At 38.8% G+C, this 25,085-nt stretch overlaps 1 protein-coding gene across 1 annotated transcript in view; it reads left to right on the top strand.

The window, feature by feature from the left end:
• Window positions 1-284: 284 nt before the first annotated feature.
• ASMT (acetylserotonin O-methyltransferase) overlaps window positions 285-25,085 on the top strand; it is a 31,244-nt gene continuing 6,443 nt past the window's right edge. Inside the window, exons 1-5 of the mRNA XM_075196492.1 lie at window positions 285-375; window positions 11,220-11,394; window positions 17,421-17,550; window positions 22,343-22,411; window positions 23,558-23,676. Coding sequence (XP_075052593.1) covers window positions 304-375; window positions 11,220-11,394; window positions 17,421-17,550; window positions 22,343-22,411; window positions 23,558-23,676 — 565 coding nt within the window. The 5' untranslated portion in view covers window positions 285-303. The remainder of the gene's footprint in view (window positions 376-11,219; window positions 11,395-17,420; window positions 17,551-22,342; window positions 22,412-23,557; window positions 23,677-25,085) is intronic.

Genomic DNA, 25,085 nt, shown 5'->3' with positions numbered 1-25,085 from the left:
CGTTAGTGTGCTGTTTGTCTGCTCTATTCTGTATCTATCTGTATCTATTCTAGCAGGATTTGCTAAAATAAATAAATATAAATAATAATGCTTAAAACAAAGTAATCTTTTGGTTGAAGTTTCAAACACACATTATGAATATAGCTAAAAGAATAAACTAACTAAAAGAATAAGACACTGATGTATGCAAAATAGGTCAAATGACAAAGTAAGTATCTGAGCCTTTAAGCCATCTAGTGATACACACCTCTAGATAGAAAGCAGCTTATAAGGGCTGATTTAGCAATTGCATTTTACACCAATATGAGCTCCACAGAAGATATTGACTATCCACAGCAACTCCTTGAGTATAAAGATGGATTTTTAGTGTCAAAGGTAAGAATGTAATGGTATATTTGCACACAGAGGCCAACTTTAACTCATTTCTACATCTTTTAAGTATTTTTCCCTGGAAAATATAATCCTTGGCTATGTTTTTAGTTCCTGTATATTGAGAGATACATGCTTGTGTTTCTCAACACGCAAACAAATTACTTCTTTCATAACATATCCTGTTCTGGACAGATGAAATTATGGTATATATATATAATATATATATATATATATATATATATATATATATATATATATATATGTGTGTGTGTACATATTTCTATGATGATTACAATTAATTCTTCTTGAATATCTTTATCAAGATTTTTTTCCAGAAAATTACACTGTTTATGTACATTTTTCATTTTGCTATTATTTTATTTCACTTTTATTTTGCAAATATATAAACTTCAGGGACCGGGCTGCCATTTCAATCAAGGCTGTGTGTATAATGTTTATTTTGTCAGTATACTATATAATAATACATGAGAGAAGTTAGGACACATTATAACATACCAGTATAAAGAGAAGTTGGTAGATATGACAAGTGACTATAATATCTAGTTTTAAAGGCGTTCAAACTCAAACATGTTTTTAGTTCTTTTTTGTGTTGTGTGCAGGAAAGTAACTGTAAAATTAATGTTTCTTTTCATGTTCTATCTTTGGATAAAGTTGTTTCTGTGGGAAGTGCATTTGTTTACACACTGCTGACAGCCATCTCCAAAAAGTAGTGTAAAACATAACAAATTAAGTCTGTAGGGAGATTGAATCCAATGAAATTTATAGAATAGAAATCACTTCTTGTTAAAGCTGTACTACCACCAACTGAAATTTTTTGTTGACTTGTCCTGGGCCCTAACCAGAGCCCCAGAGATTGCTCCACACAACTCTTTTTCCTGGGGCTTTGGCAAGAGGGCTGACATTTTTTGTACAGTAGCTAGTAGCAGGGGCAAATCCAAGGGGTGTGATTGACCTCTATAGTAAGGGTGGACTGGGCAGCATTCTCTGCCTGCTTCTCACCGCCAGGTACCACAGGACGGGTAAGTAATTTAATTTGGATCGCCCTCCCAGATCTTGGGTCTGTATTTTACATCAGTAGAGATTAGGAGGAGGAGGTTAGTGTCACAAATCTGTGTCCCAGAAATGAAGCGTAGAAGGAAGATGTTACAATAAAACCAGATAAAAGTATTTTTTTTTTATCCTTGTCATGAACATAGAGAGCTTGCAGTTATTTATAAGAGATAAATCCTAACTACAGTGTAAATAGGTTATTTCAAATGAATCCAAGGTTAAATTGAGCTGTTAAAGTGTAAAGTTTAGAGACATTGAGTCTGATGCAAATGTACTTAATGGCTTTGCACATCCCAGTTTGAGGAGATAACCATGTCACTTGTCTTGGCTTCAAAGAGTTTTGGGACATTTGTGTAGACGGTGTGGGGCCGGTCACAGCTGGAGATCCTGGTAGGCAGCATGTGAAAGCCTATACAAGTATATAGAAATATGACCTTCAAAGGAAAATGTTGTCATAGTTCATATTTTGGGAGATCTGGAAGTCACTCCAAACTGAGGAGCAGAAATAACATCAGGGATGTGAATGACAGGTTTGGGGGGTATCAGGGAACAGCTAAAATCACATATCTTTGGAAAAGGTATCTCACATTGTCATAATTCCATTATGTTTGGTATTTGAATGTGTGGGAGATTATGACCGATTTATTGAGGGGGGGTGTTATTTCTCTGAGATATATCTGTGAAGAATTACCAACAGGTCAAGACTCTGGGAATATTTGTGAGCAAAGTATAGTGACACCCAGGGGACAACCCTACCCCCTATTTGCATTAAACACTGCCCCTGTGAAGACCATCCCTTTTCATTTGGCTTAAAAACCTGTGTGTTGAAAGGAAAAATTGTCAGCTTTTTGGGGATCAATCTAATTGAAGGACTGTCCATCTTCTCTGCCTGCCCCAGGCATACAGATTATAAGTAAGTTATGCTCTGTACGTTTATCTCTTTTATTTTATACTGTTTGCTTGTTATGTCAATATATTAATTGTTTATTCATTATTTTTCTTTATATCCGAATGCCCTGTATTTTTGTATATTAAATCTATAATTTAATAAGTTGCGTCCTTGATACTCTAATGGATCCATTAGCTTGTTTAGAAGAGAGCTCGACCAAGTTAACCCTTGGAATGCCAGTGTGTGATTTGTTGATACATTTAATTAACAAGCTGTGTGTGCTTGCATTTACATTGGTGTAAAAGTCTGGAGGTGTGAAGAGTTAACCCTGTGTGTGCTGGTGTGGGTCTTGCTAGTTTGTGGAACTAGAAGCCTGTGTGCCAGTGTGGGACAATATATTGGGGTCCTATTGCCCATACCCTATAGGTGGTGGCAGAACATGAAGTGTCTGGGGGTGGGAGAGCGCTGTGTTGGGGCAATTCCGTAGGTCTATAACCTGTGGGATAGGTAGAGAGACTGCCGGATGAAATTGTGTGTGACCTCATACAGTGAACACCCCAAAGTCACGGCAGCTGTGAGCGTGTTCGTGACAATCTTAATTGTGGGGCAGACATTAATCAGGTATGCAGTGTAAACAGTCACAGCTACAGATATAATGGTAAAGAGTTAAGAAAATGAACCTCACCTCAGCTCAGACTACCATTTATCTACTAAATTCTAGAAAATGATACCTAGCATCTCGTTGGTTGCAATGGGCAACATCACTTTTACATTTTTAGTGGTTTGATAAATCTTCCCCTTAGTATCATATGTGACAACCAAATCATTGGATTCAGTAAAGACGTCCTTTGTGCAGCTTCATTAGAAGCTGCAGCTGCTCTAAGATAATGTCCTTTAACTAGAGAAGTTGTTAATTGCCTGAGATATGTCAACTAAGTGGATCCTAGTGGATTGTAGACAAACTTTAAGTGCTATTACTAAGCGCAAGGAAGACTCCTTGATGTCTTTAATAATATCTAGGCCTACTACACTGGAATTAGCTAAAGTAATCCTAGTTCGGCCTCTGATTTATATATATATATATATATATATATATATATATATATATATACATATATATATAAAAAATAAGGGGGAAATAGGGATAATAGACTTTTATTGGTTTAACTGGTTTGACTATATAAACCATGGTTTAAAACCATGGGTCATGGTTTATATGATCAAACCAGTTAAACCAGGAAAAGAAGTTTATTATGCCTATTTCCCCCTTTTCATATATATATATATATATATATATATATATATATATATATAAAAAAAAAAATATATATATATATATATATATATATATATATATCATGTAGTTATTGGCCTCCACAAACGGAAGTCTAGATGAGAAAAGACTTGACCAGACACACTCACTTTCTGTGTGCTTTTGGTTGCTGGACCGATATTGAACAGATGTTTTTTCCCAAAAGCCCCATATGAGTCATTGCGGAAGAATGGGCGGTCAGCTTAGATTCCCATTTCACATATTTGAAATGTAAAATCGGAATCATACTGTACTCCAAGTATTGTTTGAGATTTAATTTTGTTTTATTGGGTCGTGGCTTGGAAGCCTTCCAGACTGGTCACATCATGGAGAAGCTCCGTACCTAGCTGGCACTATTAATAGCTTTCCTGAACGAGCCAGCATCCTTCAGTGTACCCAACTATTCCACCATCGCAGACGATTTCCACTGACCGCCATCACGCGGCACTTCCCTCCCGCCTAACGCTAGACCCTCAAGACGGCTTCATACGCCTCGACTGGCCGGTCGCAGTGAGTAAAGGAGTGTAGTTTAGGGGATACAGACTTCCTGCTCCCTAGCTCCTGAGTGACTCTCTGGATAGGGCCAAACAAAAAAAGAACAAAAGAGGCACTCCAGTCCTTAAGGATTATATCTTATTAGAGAAGTCATCCCATGTGACATAACAGATAAAACATAACATAATGATGTGTGTTGTGTATTAAAATAATATACCCAGACATACGGCAAAAAGAAGGTCTTATATAGTTATGATATATGAGATAATGAGATAGACCATTTAATATGTGAAACATATATAGGTCGCCATAGCAAAGATTATTAAAATTTAATATATATAAGTAATATATATAAGTATTAATATTTAATATATATAAGTTTCACATTTTGTGATATAGAGGTATAGGAACCAATCTCTCATTAAATGGTCTATCTCATTATCTCATATATCATGACTATATAATACCTTCTTTTTGCCGTCTGTCTGGGTATATTATTTTAATACACAACACACATCAACATTTTTTATATTTCGCTGCTTTTTATTAAATTTATTAAAAGTTATGTTTTATCTGTTATGTCACATGGGATGACTTCTCTAATAAGATTTAATCCTTAAGGACTGGAGTGCCTCTTTTGTTCTTTTTTTGTTTGGCCTTACCTATTTAACATATAAGAGTGCACCCTACCTATTTGGTTAGAATGATATTAAATCATCAGCAATAGAGTACTAGTCCTGCGGCTGTGTGCGACCACTTTCCTTTCTGTTCTTGTATGACTCTCTGGATTACCTACTTACCGTCCGCTTGTAGCCACACATTGATCCGCAGTCGCTGCTCTCTGTCATATCCTCTTGTGGGAAAGCTGCGACCCCCGGGATGTGGAGTAGTGTATGTCGCTGATCACCTGGTCCATTGGGCACCCACAGTGCTCCCTGGCCGTCACACGCAGGAAGTGACTTGGCAGCCATTCATCCTTCTTTTCCGGCTGTTTTTGCCGCTAAAACTCCCGACCTGAGACCCAGCTGTTCATTTCCTGGACATCTCCAAAATCTATTGCTGCACTTCAGATAGATTTCCACCTAGCCTGCAACGTACATGTACCCTGCTATTACCTGACACGCAGCCTTATTCGAACTGAGACAAGTTAAAGTGTATTCCTTTTCTATCTGTATCAGTGGCTGAAGTCTTGAGCTAACAGCACCACCTACTGGTGACAGAAGGAACCATCAATTTATAGTAAGACTCTATCTGAACCAACAGCTCCACTCGGTGGTTAAAAGTTTTTTGTAACAGCCTCATTTAATATAAATACAGCCGTCCTGCAGCTGCACTGCACACATCGTCACAGCACCGCTGATCGCTCATGTAATTGACAAGATGAGTCTCTTCTTAGGTCCCATGGCTCCCTAGGCTTCTATGCGGGTTATGCGATTACAGGTGACTCTGGATTTCACTTCATTCATGTAATTCAAGGTTGTTTTTTCCAGTTTGTCTACGGTACTACACGCTCTACATGGGTAAGGATAAGAAGGGCCCAAAATCTAATTCTGGGAAACCTGCTGAGACTCCACAACACTCTGATCTCTGACAATTCCTGAAGACCTCGACACCTTTAATTGACTCGGCTACTTCTCCAGCGGCCTCCTCCCCATGTTCACCAGCATCAAATATATCTTCAACGGCTGATATGGCGACAGCTGAATCAGACTTTCAGATCGGTCAAGATCTAGCCGCCATTCTGCAAGTAATAAAATAGCTTCCCACAAAGAAGGAACTTCTGACGAAAAAAGATTTTCAAGTGTTGGAGCATAGACTTCATGAGACAATCCGCAAGGAGGTAGCCCACCTCCAATCCGACTTTACCCAACTGACCTCCAGACTGTCTATACTGGAAAGCCACAGAGAGGAGTCGAAAGCATGCCAGGATAGATTTCAGGACGCCTTAGAAGGACAAGCTCAGGAATTCCAACTCCTCAACATCAGAATAGACGACCTTGACATCAGAGGTCGTAGGAATAACCTGAGGATCCGTGGTATCCCAGAAGACGTCTCCCTCCCAGACCTAGTCCTGCCCCTTACAAAAATCTTTAACGCGATTCTAGGTCAAGACCCCACAGGAACACATCCACTTTGATAGAACTTATAGGTCTCTAAAACCACAGGGTGCCCTGTCGAACCGCCCAAGGGACGTTATATGTCATCTTCACTATTACACACAAAAGAAGGCGATTATTTAAAAAGTAAAGAGCCTTGATGGGATCGACTATGATGGCCAAAAAAGAGAAATCTTCCAAGACCTCTCCTAGTATACCCTTCAACTCTGTCGTATGCTCAAGCCATTGACAGATGCCAGATGCTCTTCATAACCAGTGCATTAAATACAGGTGGAGCTTTCCATTTGGCCTCCAGGTCACACTCAACGAGCGGACAGAATCCATGCATTCCCCATCAGACCTGTCTCCCTTCTGCTCTGCCCTAGACATTCAAAATGTTCAACTCCCAGAGTGGCTAGATTACAATGCGAGACTCCATCCTGCGACAACTGAGTCTTGGCAGAAGCCTGGAAATCCAAGGAAACCAGCAAAGCGAGGACAGACTCCTCAGGGTGACCCGTGACCTTATATAATTGACTGCGATTCTCAGAAGTCTTATCTCACGAATATCCGATTATTCTTGTGTACCCTGCTCCTCTGTCAAACATTTTTTTGGATGTTGTTTAGCTTTGTCATTTTAGCAGGTTTCGTCCTATTTCTTAAATTGCAGGTTTACTGATGAGGATCACTTAGTTTGTTGATCTTTATAGTTTGAGATTTCTGTTTTTGCTGGTTCTGTTCAATTTTGTTAGGATATATTTAATACAGTGCATCCCTTTCACTCAAAGTTATCCCAGATTTCCACACCTCCTCTACCCCACTGTGTAGCCATCTTTAGCTGAATCTAAGCCACACCGGAATCATCAGCAACTTACATTTCATCAGATCTCTGCTTCCCGGGTGCCCACAGTTGTTCTCAGTACCGTTTCCCATCTATATACATATATTTCTATATGTTTATGTTACCATATTTTGTAAAACTTTATACAGTCCTCTAAAGTTCCGAAGCCAGTCTACCCTAGTTCTTTTACCGAATTTTTAAATACTAGTAGTTAACCTTTGTCGCTATCCCCCATTGACCCCCACCACAGTGTAGTTTTTCCAGAAGATGGAAGCGGTCCTCCCCTCCTTATCTTACTGGAGCGGTATCCTTAATATTCTTTGGTTATAACTTGTAAGTTCTACACTCTACGCTTTCTGTTCTTTTTTTAATTTTTATCTCTCTCTATTCTCCCCCCCCCCCAACCCCCATCCTCGGTTTCCTGGAGATGCTTCTCATTTGATTCAGGTTGGCAGTCTTCAATAATGCGTTTCTTAAATCTAGCTTTCCCCAATGACCGATGTCCTTAAGATAATCTCGGTCAACGCCAAAGACCTAATTGTAACAGAGAAGCGTTCATGCACTTTGCGTGAGTTTCATAATAAAAGCGCTGATGTTGTTTTTGTGCAGGTTTTCTGGGACCGTCATTACCCTAATCCGTACTTCAGCAACAACAGCGCTGGCAAAACTCTTGGCGTGGCCATTCCGTTTTCTAAAAGACATTCATTTACGATCCTACAGAAAATTAGACTTCTAGAAGGGAGAGCCCTCATGGTAAAATGTAAACTCCAAGACAGTACTTATACCTTTGTCAATTTAAATATCCCGTACCAGGGTCAACTAGAGTTTCTGGAAATGGTTTTGGAAAAGGTAGCAGAGTTGGCAGAAGGTGTTCTGGAGGTGGAAGGTGATCTCAACTGGCCCCTGCAACCTGATCTCGACACATCCAATAGAACGCCCAGGTATCATGGATCCCTGCATTGGAAGCTAAGGCGTACTTTACATGGTTCTCAGCTGGTCGAAACATGGAGGCTGCAGCACTCTTCGGTCAGAGTCTATACCATCTCCCACCCACATGGAGTCTACTCCCGCATTGACTTGCTTCTCTCACATAGACATCTCCCTCTCGTACATTCAACATCTATAAGCCAGGCAACTTGGTCAGACCACGCTTCTATTTCTCTGTCCCTACACTTAGCTCAACCTAGGGTTAAGGTTTGCTCGTGGAGACTTAACGAGCTCCTTTTGCAAGACTCTTACCCTAAGGCTCAAATCGAACAGGCCCTCAACGACTACATTGAATTCAATAACACCTCGGAGGTCTCAGAAGTGTCAATTTGAGAGGCTCATAAGTGCGTTCTTCGTGGCAAAATGATCCAACTAGGCTCATTTATGAAAAATCAAAAAGAAGCTTTGAAGGACCAGCTTCTCCAAAAAAATTATCAAAAAGTTGCTTTGTCCCCTGAGGTGCTTGCAGAGTTGACTGAAGATAGGAATGCCTTAAACAAACTCCTATACGATAGAATAAAACTAGATTTCCGAAAAATTACGCAATTGGTACTTTCAATGGGGTAGCAAACCCGGCTCAATGTTAGCAAGGGCCTTACGGGCCCAGAGAGCCAAAACATTCATAGCTATGGTTAAGAACAACAAAGGCAAAGAGTGACAACTTACATCAAACAGAGCAGCTGCCTTCCACTCCTACTATTCCCAACTCTACAACATATCAGGCAAGACTCCCTGGGCAGACTTACCTAATAGTTGCACCTTGATACTTTCTTATTTACAGGAAGTTGCTTTTCCCACTCTCTCAGACGTTGACATAGTCTTGCTGGAGCAGCCCATCACCCATGACAAATTAGGTGATGCAATTAAATTTACCCCCTCAGGTAAAATCCCAGGACCCGATGGTTTCTCAATATCTTAATACAAGTCTTTCAAACATAAGTTACTACCCTTGGTGGTGCCAGCCTTCAAAGCTGTTTCAGAGGACACTCCCTTCTCCACACACTCCCTAGAAGCCCACATCGCAGTAATACTTAAAGATGGCAAGGATCCGTCTCAGTGCCCAAGTTACCGGCCGCTATCCCTACTTAATGTGGATATTAAACTATATGCAAAACTTATAGCTAACCGATTGAAACTCATCCTACTGGGAATAATCCACTCTGACCAAGTTGGATTTGTCCCAGGCCGTGAGGCGAGGGATATCACAACTAAGGTTATCAACCTGGTTTACGCGGCACTGAGCTCGAATACCCCCTCCATGTTGTTATCATGGATGCTGAAAAGGCCTTCGACCAAATTGACTGGTCATTCCTGTGTTGCATGCTATCCCATATGGGTCTAGGACCACTTGCCTTTCATCAGATTTTAGACCTCTACCATACCCTACAGCTCATATAAAAATTAACGGGACACTCTCATCTCCAGTCTCGATAGGAAACGGCACCAGACAAGGGTGCCAACACTCCCCCTTAATCTTTGAAGCTGCTACAGGTGACACTGCTATCCTCTAATATTGGGATGTGCAGAGCCACCAAATACACACACAACAGACTCTCCGGCTTCACATTTTACACTTTAGTAGCTCAAGTTATCAATGGATTAATTTGATATACCATATAAGTTCTCTATGTTCAGGACACCCGTCAAAAGCAATGGTTGGATATTTTCTTAAAATGTACAATTGCTATATAGAATTATATGTAGTTCACAAATCCTATTTATTGTACTTGTTTATCTTTTTACAATAAATTTTTCCCGAGACACTGGTTTTGTGTATATTAAAGGGCATAAAAGAAAATATAGCTTTTTATGCAATTTTGCCTAATTTCAAAACAGCACAGTGACTGTTTCAAGTTCAGCAACATTTTGCCCACCCCTTCAGTTTTGCTATTTTGATACAAAAAAGACTTCAATTATAATGCATAATTTGCTCATTTATTAGAATTTAATTACACAAATTCAATTTTGTGGAAATCACTTATGTAATAATACACATAATTGACCATGTTTTACATATACAATTTCTCATTTCCTTCTGTGGATATTCCATGTAAGGGTGTTCGTTTCATAGGCATATTTTCAAGGTAGATTGTTCAATGAGAGATTGGCAATGGATTGGTGGAGGAAGAGTTAATAAATAAAATGACCCTTCTCAAACTGTGTCTCGCATAATGTTCACGGTTGAGCTATGGGGAAAAGGCTTTCAGGATAAGAGAGTATGCTTTCACTGTGATAACATGAATGTGGTCATATCCATTAACAAATTATCTTTCATTAGCCGTTGTGGATTCCTGTCCTGCTGTGTTTAAAGGGGGACATTTTTTGGTAAGCATGTACCAAGAGAACAGAGTAGCTGATGCTTTATATCAATTCCAGATGGGCAAATTCCATTTACTGGTGCCAGAGGCAGATGAACCTGGCTGTAAGTGTCCTGTGTTACTTTGAGTGATGGCTTGCGAAAGTCAGCAGTGGGATACTTACTGGCGGGCAGCGCTGGGGCAGGATATGGTGCTGTACGGTGTGAGTGTCAGAGCTGGGTGGCACAGTGGTGTGTATACTATAATGACCAGGGGCCTGATTCATTAAGGATCTTACCTTAAGAAACCTCTTATTTAAGTCTCCTGGACAAAACCATGGAACAATGCAAGGGGTGCAAATTAGTATTCTGTTTTGCACATAAGTTAAATACTGACTGTTTTTTCATGTAGCACACAAATATCAACTTTAAATTTCAGTGTACAAATAAGCTATGAAGTATTTGTGTGCTACATGAAAAAAACATTGCATTGTAACATGATTTGGTCCAGGAGACTTAAATAAGAAGTTTCTTAATTTAAGATCTTTAATGAATCAGGCCCCAGGAGCATATAACAACACCATACTTGTTCACCAGGAGGACTGATCTTGCCTCTATGAACCAGCACTTGTCTTGGTAAGCTTCCAGAAATAAAAGACCTGAAAAAAGCATATGCATTGAGCCAGGCCATGAACAGGCCATGAACAGCTATAGAAGAGGTCAATGGTGCTAAATGTTGGAAATCACAAATCTACATATTACCCTGGTCAAAAAATCTAAAAGCTCATGTTTTACAGTCTTTTGTTATCAACATTCAGAAAGCAAAGATTCAAGTTTTAAAATGTGCTTTTCTCTTGTAGACCATGTTTACAGCATGTGAGCTGGGAGTCTTTGATTTACTACATGAAAAATGCGAGCCTCTGTCAACTACAGCTATTGCTTCTCACTTGTGTACCAGTGAAGATGGAACAGATAGGTTGCTCAGTGCCTGTGTTGGACTGAAACTCCTAAAAGTTGAATTTAAAAATGATGAAGGTAACATGTTCTGTCACCATTTCTATAACTGCACTTTTATGCTGCTTATTAGTAAAATCACAAAATAGAGCGGGGGATGGCAACCTTTTTCTATCTGTGTGCCAAAAAAATTAGCCCAGGTGTGTCAGATATATATGTATATATATACACACAATTACACACACAGTGGTCAAAGTGGGCTGGTATACAGTGGTATTCTATACGCCACTTCTTCTACTGCTTTGACATTTTGCTCTTCTACATTTTCCATACCGCCATTTCTAAATTTCCACTTCGATCAATGTGTGTGTGTGTGTGTGTGTGATATGCGTGTATATTATATATATATATATATATATATATATATATATGTGTGTCTATGTATATATATATATATATATATATATATATATATATATATATATTAGAAATCACCAAATAAGAGACTCCTCAGTCCAGGCTTCTTAAGCAGCAGCTGTTTTATTTCAGCATAAAACAGCATACACAGCATAAGATAAACATAAAGAATCCATGGCTTCATAACAGCTATATCCACAGCCCCTCACTATCGTCCGGCTGCTCGTCAGCTTCAGAAGCCCCGCCCACCAGTTCCCACAATCCCACAATCCTTTTATACACACGCACACACGCACACACACACACACACACAGCAATCACACCCAGCAATCACACCCATGTCATGCACCTTTGTATGTGCTCCTTTCCCCAGGTAGCAGCATATATATATATATATATATATATATATATATATATATATATATATATATATATATATACATATACATATACACACATATACAGAGTGCAAACAGTAGACCATACAGGATACAACAGTACAGAACAAAGACGAGTAATACCAAGACTCCAATAGCTCAAAACCTAGCTAGTACTATCAAGTTGAAGGGGAAGAAATGATATAAAGACAGAAGGGAAGAGAGCCCTGCTCATGAGAACTTACATACTAAAGGGAAGTTAAGCAGTCAGCAGACACAAGAGGTGTAAAGTGTGTAAAGAGAGGGGTTAAAGCACTAGAGGAGTGCAAGCAGGAGGATTATACCACATAGTTGTGCTCCCAGTTCATGTTATGCCACCTAGTTGTGCCCCCAGTTCATATTATGCCACCTAGTTGTGAACCCAGTCATATTATGCAACCTAGTTGTGAACCCAGTTCATATTAAGCCACCTAGCTGTGCCTCCAGTTCACATTATGCAACATATATGTGCCCTCAGTTAATATTAAGCCTCAGACTTACCCTCTGGAGACTCAGCACGAACATCATTCGTTCCTGAAGGGAACCTTGGAGCTGTTTCACTAAACCAGCCGAAGATTACTGTTTTAGTAAGGCAGCTGCAGAGCTCCGGTGTGTCAGTCAGAAGTGGTCCATGTGCCATGTCTGGCACATGTGCCAGGGTTTGCCGACCCTGAAATAGAGTGTAACATAACATTGACATACGGGATGTAGTTTGTTTTGAGGATATTGTTTTTTTCCAACATCGATCTATCTTTAGCAATACTATATTTTAGATCAAACAATGAAGATTATTCAACAGTACAAAAAGGTGCACATCTGCTCTGAAACCAAGTCAACCAATCAGCAGTCAGCTTTCACCTGTCTCTGTTAGATGATGAATGCAAACTACTGTTTGTCTGATTTGGATTCAACTCAGTTATGAACTCTTGAGAAATGGTAGTAAATTACCAACTATATTATACAACATTTATTTACACCAATAGAGATCAGGTGCTAAATGTATGAAGCTCCGATTTCTGCAAGTTATCGGAAATCGGTGACTTTGCAGGGGAAATTTAAAGCGGCGATGGCTTGTAAAGGCAAACTTGCCTTTACAAACCATCGCCACTTTAAATTCCCCCTGCAAAGTCACCGATTTGCAGCGACTTGTAGAAATCGGAGCTTCATACATTTACCCCCAGGGTTAATTATAAATATTTTTTATTGGCCAAATTTGAAGGGATTTTGCTAATAAAAAAATGTGCTAAAAGTTATGTATTATCTGATTTGAAGATCTGGGGGGTAAATGTATCAAATGTACCGAATCCTTTCGGTGCACCTAATTTTGGACCCTGCATTTCTAGGTATAATTAAACCTACATATCATTCAAACACACAAAAGTGACATATGAAATAAGACCAGGGGGTAAATGTATCAAGCTAAGAGGTTTCTGGCGGGTTTGAAAAGTGGAGATGTTGCCTATAGCAACCAATCAGATTCTAGCTATCATTTTGTTGAATGTACTAAATAAATGATAGCTAGAATCTGATTGGTTTTTCAAACCCGCTGGAAAACTCTCAGCTTGATACATTTACCCCCTGGACAGATTTAGGCTATCCTAGCTAGATGCATGTTGGACACACATTAATACATCTTGAAATGCGTCCATGTGCAAAAACAAGATTTTCGTTTATGGAAAGAGATATTTAAATAAATATTTGAGTGCTGGAGAGAGACCATTTACTGGGGTGATCCCTGTTTAGTGAGTATTGTTTTTATTTATTTTTTCAAGTGCACAGGAAACGTCAATAATCAGGAGTCATACTTTTTTATTATTATTATTATTAATAATATTATTATTATTATAGAACATTCAATGATATGGGGTATATTTACTAAACTGCGGGTTTGAAAAAGTTAAAATGTTGCCTATAACAACCAATCATATTCTAGTTATCATTTTTTTAGTACATTGTACAAAATGACAGCTAGAATCTGATTGGTTGCTATAGGTAACATCTCCACTTTTTGAAACCCGCAGTTTAGTAAATATACCCCATGGTCTTTTTACCTTACAGGCACATGTATAAGCTCACAAATACTCATTTCATAAAAATATTCAAATACACAAAAGTGATTCAAATAATAAAGACCCTTACTCCCACAATTAAGACATAAATGAGGCTGGAACAAGCTGTATTGTATAAGAACTTTGTTATTGAATCAACTTTTAATTTACATTTATAAGGGGTTCTTAATTGGTAGCAATCAGGACATTGGTCTTCACTCTTCCCAAAGGCGGACTCTAGGTGTGCATCTATGGATGAGCAAGGCTGATAAATGAGCGCATTTGCACATAATGAAATGTATTGAATGTGCATATTTCTGCCCTTTCGAAAATGACTTTCATTTTCTTTTATTCATGAAAGCGCCAAAGAAATGTGCACAGTGCTGTAGGAAAATGGAAATTGTGCTACTAACAAAAATACATAATGAAGCATAAAGGTTCACGCTTTTTGAAGCTCCAGGCATTGCACAAAAGTAATTTAGGCTAAACTTCCCAAATAATATGCTCTTTTCCCATGCAGTTTCCTATTATGTACCTATACAAGAATATTGTACCTTGATTATGTTCTTATTGCGGAAAATGTTGGTATTTCAAATAAAGAACATTTAGAATACAGCAATCATTTGGATATGAAAGTATAGCTTTTGCTTTCTTTGAGAGGTAGTAGGGGGTCCTTTTCCCTCTTACTGTTAAACTATATCCAGCTTCATATCCAATTCTGTATTCATAGTTGACCTTCAACGTTTACAGCAGGAGATGCAGGAAATGGAAATGAGGGGTATAATTGTATTTTACCATTTGATTGACCTAAAGAAAGCCATTGTGGTAAAAAGTAGATCATTTTTTACAAGTGTATTTATTTTCATTCCACCCACAATTAAAAAATATGAATCCCACAATTTATACTAGGGGGTATACTTACTAAAATGCGGGTTTGAAAAAGTGGAGATGTTGCCTATAGCATCCAATCTGATACTAGCTGTCCTTTTGTAGAATGTATTAAATAAATGGTAACTAGAATCTAATTGGTTGCTATAGGCAACATCTCAACTTTTTCAAACCCGCAGTTTAGTAAATATACCCCCAGGACTGTTCTCAAAATATATCATCCTCTGCTGTAATAAATCATCTAGAGATTATTTTGTTTGTCTTATTACTTCTAAAATAAATGAATCAGCTCAAGTGACGCAATGTAGGTGCCCATACAGCGCCGGTGCTAGGGTTCACAGCGCCCTAGGCAAAATTTCGCCGCACCCGCCCCTCCCCCCCGCGAACACGCAAAAAAAATTTTTTTAGAAAATCTAGTCAGCGGCGCCCTGCAGGTCCCGGCGCCCTAGGCAACTGCCTTAGGTTGCCTAATGGGAGCGCCAGGCCTGTGCCCATATGCTACAAGATTGTAACAGTGGTACTGCAAAACACAAAAATGTGATGGTTTACTATTTTAGCAAGCTGATGTTTAATTAAAAAACAAAGAGTTCAACTAACATTTTTATATCTGGAAACTTCAACGATTAGCAGATTATCCGTACACCACATCTGCTTCCTGGACTATAGCAGTGATGCGTATTTACTCTTTTTTGCAGGTCACATCTCATAGAATCATCCATGGTTTTAATGGGAAGATAAATTAGAAAGGGTAGTTCTATGAGCAGAGTACAAAGTAACCAGCTTCTGTATCTCCACTGGAAGGCTTACTTGGAAATTTGACGAGTACCAAATGATTATTATATGTAAATTAACTATTAGTAAAAGTCTATAATTGGGTAGTTACCAATTTACTGTTGAATTGGACAATTCATTCCTAAATTAATTTAACATTGTGACTCTGCCCATATACTGGCAGATGTAGCTGACTGTCCCAATCACTGTGCAACCAGATCTATAACTAAATAGACCAGTCACTTGTCCAAATAAATGTGATAAATCTGTTTTTTGGAGCATGAGCCCAGTGACTGAATGGTACATGGCCCAAGCAGAATACTAACACTATTGAATTCATCCTAATCAAATATTGCTGGTGATTTGACATCCATATCTACTATATAAATGCCTAGTGGCGTGTGTGATAAAAAAAACCCAAGCTGCAGCGCCACCTGCTGGGCAGAGTTATACACTGACCTATATATTTCTTGAAGGAGAAGTGACAGTTGGGAGTGGTTGGTGGTTGCCGGGGGTGACAGTGGGGAGTTTTTAATTCCTTAAGTAGCTTGATGAAGGATGTGGCGATGAAGATGAAGGATGAGGTGATGGAGAAAAATGATGAGGTGGTGACATGTGGACAAAACCACGTTAAAAAAGGGCGCTTGCATCGGGAAGTAACGCTCTTCCCCTGAGGAGGCCTGGGCTAGGCCCAAATGCATGACAAGAACCTTTTTAACACCTTAAGTAGCTTGGTTTGACTAGAATGCATGAGTATCATGCACGGGTTAACTTGTATATATATATATATATATATATATATATATATCTATATCGGTGGTAGTCGGTATCATAGATATATTGTATATTGTATGTTCAATTTCCCATTTCATGCAAGACTAAGATTTATCAAATTAGATATAGGTCTTGAATTAGTTGGATGTAAGTCAAAAAAGCCACAAAAATCTGCTTTGTTACACTGTGCATGACGGTAGACAAAGATATATGCTGATGGTGATCATCATCTGTACTGTTGTAATAAAAATAAATAAATAGCAAATAAATAACACCCCCACCTTAAAATAATTAACCAGCACCAGTGCTATAGCCTGGTCTGGTTACCACTAATGCAGGGGGACAAAAACCTTGATATCACCCGACAAAAGTTATGCTAGTCTGGGCTGGTCACAGTATAGTTGTACCACTGTTATGATATGATGCCAGCCCCAGCCTGGTCAGCATAGGACAGAATTCCTTGTGGAATTGGGTTTGCAAAAAAAGAAAGTGACTTCCTCAAGTCAATCCAGCTCCAAGGGTGAAGAGTGCCAGGGTAATAAATTAAATTGTTTTTAAAACATTAAGTACATTTGTGGAACTACAATTTCCATCAAGCCTGGCAGCCATTAACTGGGCATACTGTTACTTGCTACCAACAGACTGTTAAACCAAATTGTGGCCTACACTAAATTAGTCCCTTAGTCGCGATACTGGGAGGATTGATGAGAATGTAAGCATAGGATTTATGGGTGTATTCCTGTCCTGCACTTACATCTGGATTTAATTTCTTCTTCTTCTTTGTTTTTTTAAGCTTATTATTCCAACACAGATCTTTCAACCACATACCTGGTCAAGTCAAGTCCAAAGTCACTGTACCACATTATGATGTACCAATCTAACACCATGTATATGTGCTGGCACTTCTTACCCCAAGCTGTAAGGTACAGTCTGTAAAAATATAATGTAGGAGACAATTCATGTTTTTTTACTGTGTCTGTAATGTTCAGGCTGCACTGGTTCTCATAGATTCAACGAGAATGAATGTATCAAACTATGTATATATACAGATTCTATTTCATACTGATATCTTGCAGGCATAGCCAGATCATCCATTATGCAACCTAGGCTTATTTTTTATGTTGGATTTTTTTTTTAAATAGAGGAATGAAGTGGGCCCATACCAGTATGTTGCTTAGGGCCCAAAGCAGTATGTTGCTTAGGGCCCATGGGATCTTAATCCAGATGTGCAACCAAACCTATAACTAAATAGGCCAACCACTTGTCTATTTAAATTGATAACGGGAAACTTCCCTTTACAATGCAGCGCCGCTTTAAATTTAAGCGCTGAAGAGGCTGAACACGCCGGAGATGAAGAATCCGGAGATTCATACATTAACCCCCTGGTCTTGGTTTGATATAGTTTACTTTCTTTTCACATCTATTCTTGTAAAGTTTATTAATATCCTTTTCTTTTTGACACATTGGGGGTTACTCTATAGATGATTTTAGAGAACACAACAATCAAAAGAGTGTAAATATATTTTGGAATAAAATTGTGCAAAAAAATTGATTTTTCTTTAAGTTATTGTAGGCCATTTGACATATAAGAAAATCTCTGTTTTTAATGTAAACTTTTATGGCAAGATGCAGCTATACATTTTTCCATTTGTACAACATTTAAGTTTTGGCTTAGTGTATTCATGAGCAGCTTTCACCTCACATAATCAATACCCACTCTCCAAACAAACCTTCTACAAACAAGCAGTTATTTGAGCAGCAAGTCAATGGTCAGTATGTTCAAATCATCCCAGCCTGGATCCATCAACATGGCACCTCTCTCCCTCAGCTACGTCAAGTAAAATAAGCAAACTTTTCAGGAAGGTAAAATCTGTTGTCTAAGCTGATTTACAAGATTCAATATTGACCTTATCCCAACCAGTACAAACATCAGGGAAGCAGACTGTCTCACTTGAAAGATGCTTATTTGCTTTGATGTCACACATAATAATCTGATGAAAAGGAAAATGTACAAGTTACAGAGCATCATTTCACAACACTCATTGAAGTTGTTTAATATGGGGAGCCCAGTGCAATAATCTGTGCATCAGGAATATTCTTGAGATAATTGAAGGCAGGGCTGGACTGGGACTAAAAATCAGCCCTGGCATTTAAAGCACACAGGCCCACCTCTGTTGATTAGCAGGAAAAAAATGTGTGCCGCAGTGCAGTGGCGGTGTCGCCAAAGGCGTAGCTACATTATGTTGGGGGGAGTGGTCAAAATGGTGCATTGATACATATATTATAAGAAAACATTATATTTATCAGACCCTCCCCATCCACATTACGCCACCCCCCAGACACATTATGACACCCCCAGCCCACTGTACTTATCTATGCTTCTGATGCTGCTGACATTCCTGTAGAGTGAGCAGGGAAGCTCTTAGTCTCATGAGATTAATAAATCTTGTGAGACTTAGAGCTCCTCGGCTTGGTCTGCAGGCTGTGCCCTGTCCGGGAAGGAGCACAGATCCTCCTGCTGACCAACTGGATTAAGGCTCGGGGGGCCCGGGCACTTAAGTCAGGGGGCTCCTATAATGTAATTTGGCTATTAGACAAATTTTTGACAAATACAAAGGCAATACAGTGTGCACTACTGTTAGGTGCAAGCAGTTCTGCCTTAACAAGCAGTACAGTGTGAAGCAGGACATATCTCCCAACTGTACTTGTAGTCAGACCAAATCCTGACTAAGTGGGACAGTCACCCACCAAATTCAGAACAGTTGGCAGACTGTCCTGGTCTCTCCAACCTGTCTTGTCATGGTCACCACTTGTGGCTGCTGGTGTCTTTAGATCAGTTGCTGCTTGTCTGGATCCTGGAATGTTGGATGCCCTATTTGGAGAAAAAAATGAGCAGATGAAATTTAGCCCTGGTGTTAAATCAATATAGCATCCATGTTTTAAAATTAGGCATCACTGCAGCCACAACATTAAAATACTAGTATTCACATTTGATAAATACATCTATTTCCCTCCAACTAGCCATGACATTAAATAGTATTCCCATTTAATAAATAAAACTATTTCCCTCTCTCCAAAGCACCCCAGCCTTTAATTAAAAATCCAATCACCCCATCTGAAATTGATAGGCCCCACTATTAAATTGCCCCCACCATCACCCCACAAATAGAATAGCACCCAATAATTAGCCCCCACCTGCAATTCCCTATTAGATTAACAGCGTACCTCCCACATTATATTAAGAGCTACCCATACACACATTATTGTCATACACCGGCCCTGTCACACAAATAAATAGATCCCCTGTCACACAAATAAATAGATCCCCTGTCACACAAATAAATAGATCCCCTGTCACACAAATAAATAGATTCCCTGTCATACAAATAAATAGATACCCTGTCACACAAATAAATAGATCCCCTGTCACACAAATAAATAGATCCCCTGTCACACAAATAAATAGATCCCCTGTCACACAAATAAATAGATCCCCTGTCACACAAATAAATAGATTCCCTGTCATACAAATAAATAGATACCCTGTCACACAAATAAATAGATCCCCTGTCACACAAATAAATAGATCCCCTGTCACACAAATAAATAGATCCCCTGTCACACAAACTACCCCCCCCCTCTTTCCTTGTGCGCTCCGCAGCGCTGTGTACAGTCTCTCCTAACACATGGGACGGCACCTATCACATGGTGCACGTCCCATGTGACATCTCCAGAGCCATTCATAGGAGCTGAGGGGAGGAGGAGGGGACGCGCGGCCACCAGGAAGTAAGTGTGGTGCCGACCCCACCGCTCAGCGCACAGACTGTCATGCCGAATTCTGGCATGACAGTCTGTGTGCTGAGCGATGGGGCCAGCCAGCTAGCAACCGGCCCATCTTGCCATCTGCCCTTCTGGCATTTTCCAGAAGTGCCAGATGGCCAGTCCGGCCCTGATTGAAGGTTTACACAAATATTTTCTGCATCTATTTAAAAAGCTATTGCCAGAAATTGAAGAAGCACAGCTGGTAATGGACTGTGCTCAGAAGTCTCTGGTCTAAGCCAGGTCCAAGACATGGTGCTTTTACATGACAAAGAGCTGATTTTACAAGCACTGAGAGAATTGGATGGGTGGCATTTCTATGTTTCCATCAGAGCCACAAGCATCAAATATCACTAGGACTTCCCTTTCTAGCTGATTCTAATAAATAATTGCACTTGCTTGATATCACAACCTAAGATGGTCCTCTGCTGCTCCGCAAATTGGACATCTTATATTCAGAGGAGAGAGATCAACCAGATATCGCCAAAGAATTTGTGGAGCCCCCCAGTCTAGATTCAGAAGCTAGAAGACTCTGGGGTGAGAGTCCAGGCTCCCCAAAGAATCTTCAAAGGCAAAGTCTCCCTGCATAGGCAAACCGAGGAAGGGGGGGTTCCTAGTGCCTGGAAACTCCCCTCCAAGCCTGGGGCACTGTATAATTGAGGTGACTGGACCCTGCCCCAGCTTCACATGGTTCTGCTTGAAAAGGGAGAGCTGTGTGCACCTAACAGTACTCCACACAGCATTGCCCATACATATTATGGGGATAGGAAGAGTTGGAGAGCAGCCAAGCACTGTCTAAAATTATAGCCACACCCCCATGCATACTGGTCACGCCCACTGGCAGCATGGTGTGGAAACCCCCCTCTACAAATCCTGCGTTTGCCCCTGCCCTGATCCAATCCTATTAACAGATAATGCTTACTGCTGGTTGTTTTCACGCCTTGCCCCCAATTCATTTGCCATGGAGCCCAGTGATGGAATGTTAGGTCCCTGCTCAAGAGATTTTCTTTAATTTGCCTTAGAGTGTTGTTGCAATTAAGAAAAATACAGGTTTAACTGTTTGAGGTTTACATTACTATTACAAAGACAACAAAAATCACTTTCATTATATCGTATCATTTTGGCATAGTTTTTAATTATTTTTACATTCAACTTAAACTCTTTGTCAGCTCTAAAAATGATTTATTTTTTGGTATTAATCTAAGCAAAGTCTGATATGACTTACAAAATACTTTAATATGCTGTACATTTTTATAGAATATAACTTACAACTAAAGAACATTTTCATTTTCAAGTCTCCTTTTTCGTTTGGGTCGCTTTATAGAATAATCCCCACTGTGATAATCTCACATGTAAAGCTAACTTTTCCCCTTTTTATGCCTTATCTGAGACTAACACAAGCCTTAAAGTCCATGCTCACAGATCATACACCTTTACTTGAGCCTCGAAAGTTTCAGCTGAATTCTGTTCCATTCAAGGGCAGGTGAACAGATTGAAGATTAAGTGGAAGGGTAACCTGAGTTGAATGCCTATGTGAACTCACCTTTATATTGGTGGTTATTTCTACAAAAGAATGTTAAAAGGTTGATTAGATAGGAGTGAAGAATACAAACAGTTTTATTTTTAAATTATCTTCTTTCCAATTATTTTAAATGAGGCACGAAATAAAAAATTTTTTTGCTCTTAGTATTTTACACCCAGATGTTACTTGACAATTGAATGCCTAACTTTCATAGACATAACATAGCTTTTGCTTGTATTGGAAAAATAAAAAGCGTTTTGAAATGACTAGATATGCAAGATAATTTCACATAGAAAAATGAGTAACTATAAACTTATAATGAATGTTTTATCATCCATAACTATAACAAAATAATGTTGCCTATTGTGTTTCAGAGAAGGAAAAAGCCAGTATGAAAGAGCTTTTGGGATATCTTCAAAAGACATATTTGAAGCCATATACAGGTAACGTTTCTCTGCTTCACATAAACATTCACAAAGTAAATTCTCATATAAAATGTAATATTACAGCTATTGTATTTGCTTCCAATTTTTTTCTGTTGCATAAACACTGCCAAACTCTGAGAACATGGTTTTATTATGTAAATGATGTAGAATAGCATTTTAAAAATGTAAATGTCTACGTTTTGCTTCTCCCCCCCCCCCCCCAGGAAAATATGTTTTAATAAAAAGTTAGCATAATATATATTTTTGAATTTTTAAAATGTCAATTACATCACTGAAACTATTTTTATGCAAGCGGCATTGAAAGAATTAATTAAAACCCTTAGATGAGAATGTAAGAGACATAGGGCCTGATTTATTAAGGATCTTAAATGAAGAGGATCCTTATTTCAGTGTCCTGGACAAAACCATGTTACAATGGAAAGGGTGCAATTGAGTGTTCTGTTTTGCACATAAGTTAAATACTGACTGTTTTTTCATGTAACATACAAAGATCAACTTTAAATTTCAGTGTACAAATAAGCCATCAAGTATTTGTGTGTTACATGAAAAAACAGTCAGTATTTAACTTATGTGCAAAACAGAACACTCAATTGCACCCTTTCCATTGTAACATGGTTTTGTCCAGGACACTGAAATAAGGATCCTCTTCATTTAAGATCCTTAATGAATCAGGCCCATAGTCTAAATTAGAAATTAGTAATATACATTAGAATTGATCAATCCTACCCCCAAGTATCCCCCAGCAGTAAATGTTCTTGTTTTCTGCTATGTGGAAACATGAGGGATAATAGATGAAACCAATCAGTTAGATTAGATCATGTGTATAATGGAATACAGGTTGAGATATAAAACTCATGGATTTAGTGTTTCAGGACTTTGGAGCAGGTCTGTCATTGCTATTCCATACACATCTTAATTCAAGTTGCAAGAGTACACATGCACTGGACACACTATTTAAAATATGATTCATAATTAATTTATCAGTTATTCACATACTATAGGTTTTCAATGAAATGATCTTATAAAGCTACCTTGGTTTATTTTGGGTTCTGATCCATAGGTTATCAATCTAGTTTTAGAACATATAGTTTTGCTTATAGAACAACTTCAACATATAACTATGTGGATGTATTATTTTTGTAGGTCAGAAGAGGACATGGTTAAGTTTATGTATCACATGGACTCCATATGGAATATATGTGGAAAACCTGTGATACAAGCTTTTGATCTCTCTACGTTCCATACAGTCTATGACCTTGGAGGTAAAAAAGCACATTAATATATTTTAAATTGTTGAACATGGCTGCTTGCTGAGAGAAAATCATCATTATCATCATTTATTTGTAAAGCACTACAATACTCTGCATCGCTAGACAGTCAGAGTTATAAAAAGGTACATATGAATTTGGCAAAGGAGGTGCAGACATGAGACAGGGAAGAAAAGAGAGAACCCTGCTTGTGAGAGCTTACAGTCTAGAAGCAGAGGGTGGTGCTGAGACAATAGGAGCTAATGGTGCTTGGATTGGACATAACACTTTGCCTAATAGAAGATACAAAGTTACTAGTATCAGATGGGAGAAGGCTATAGTGAAGAGGTGGGTTTTGAGTCAATGAAAGATTGACGGTTGGGGCAGAGTCTGGTCAGGAGTTCCAGATAGTAGGAGGTTGCAGTAGTCAAGACAGGAGATTATGAGAGAATGGAGGCTGAAGCAGCATAATCATACATCAAGATAAGAGGTGTGTTTAAGGAGAAAAGCAGAGAGAATCAGTAGGGAATTAGTAGCAAATATATATATATATATATATATATATATATATATATATATATATATATATTTATTTGCTGCTCTTCTCTTGATGTACTATATATATATATATATATATATATATATATATATATGTGGCAAAGAGGCATATTTGTCACAGTTCCCCTTTAATAAAATAAGTAAAAACAGCTACTCTGCAGCAGCAGGCTGCAGACAGGGTTAGAATTTCCCTGGGATCCTCTTTCAGCACATACACCCACAGGTTTTCCACATAGGTGTAATTGGGTTGATTTGCTGTGATTTGTTTGTAGTGCTTGGGAGGAGGATAAAGACACTGTATTTGTGGGCGGGACCACCGATGCCAGTAAGTGGTCGGTTAGTAGTCAGAGAACTACTGATTAGCCAGATGTAGGTGGTGGGAGATTTTGTGATACCTTTGCTGGATATGATTGTTGTACCATCGAAGAAACTGTTTAGCCATCCTGACAACTGCTAGTAAACAGTGAAATGGTTCAGCAAACCTATGTGAGATTCCAGTGAATGCAGTACTTTATCTCTCTCTCTCTTTCTCTCTCTCTCTCTCTCTCTCTCTCTATATATATATATATATATATATATATATATATAGATAGATAGATATATGAAATACAAAAGATAGGGGGCGCCACACATAGTGTATTACAAATGATTAACAGTGTAAAAAAACTCTCCACAGATAAGTAATTCCCATACCAGATATTCAATTCATCTAAGCCAAAATGATGGAAATCGCTCTGAAAACACCATATAGGAGTACTGGGAACTCACAACGAGCCTGGATAATGAATGCTTCTTACAAATATGATCAGGATAGCTGGCAGGAATCTGCAGACTCAAATATAGCCACAATAGTGTGATACCATAAA

Source organism: Mixophyes fleayi, chromosome 2 (assembly GCF_038048845.1).
Source record: "Mixophyes fleayi isolate aMixFle1 chromosome 2, aMixFle1.hap1, whole genome shotgun sequence".
NCBI classification, from domain to species: domain Eukaryota; kingdom Metazoa; phylum Chordata; class Amphibia; order Anura; family Limnodynastidae; genus Mixophyes; species Mixophyes fleayi.
Note: the sequence above shows the minus strand (reverse complement) of the source record. Positions and strands in the feature narration are given on the sequence as shown.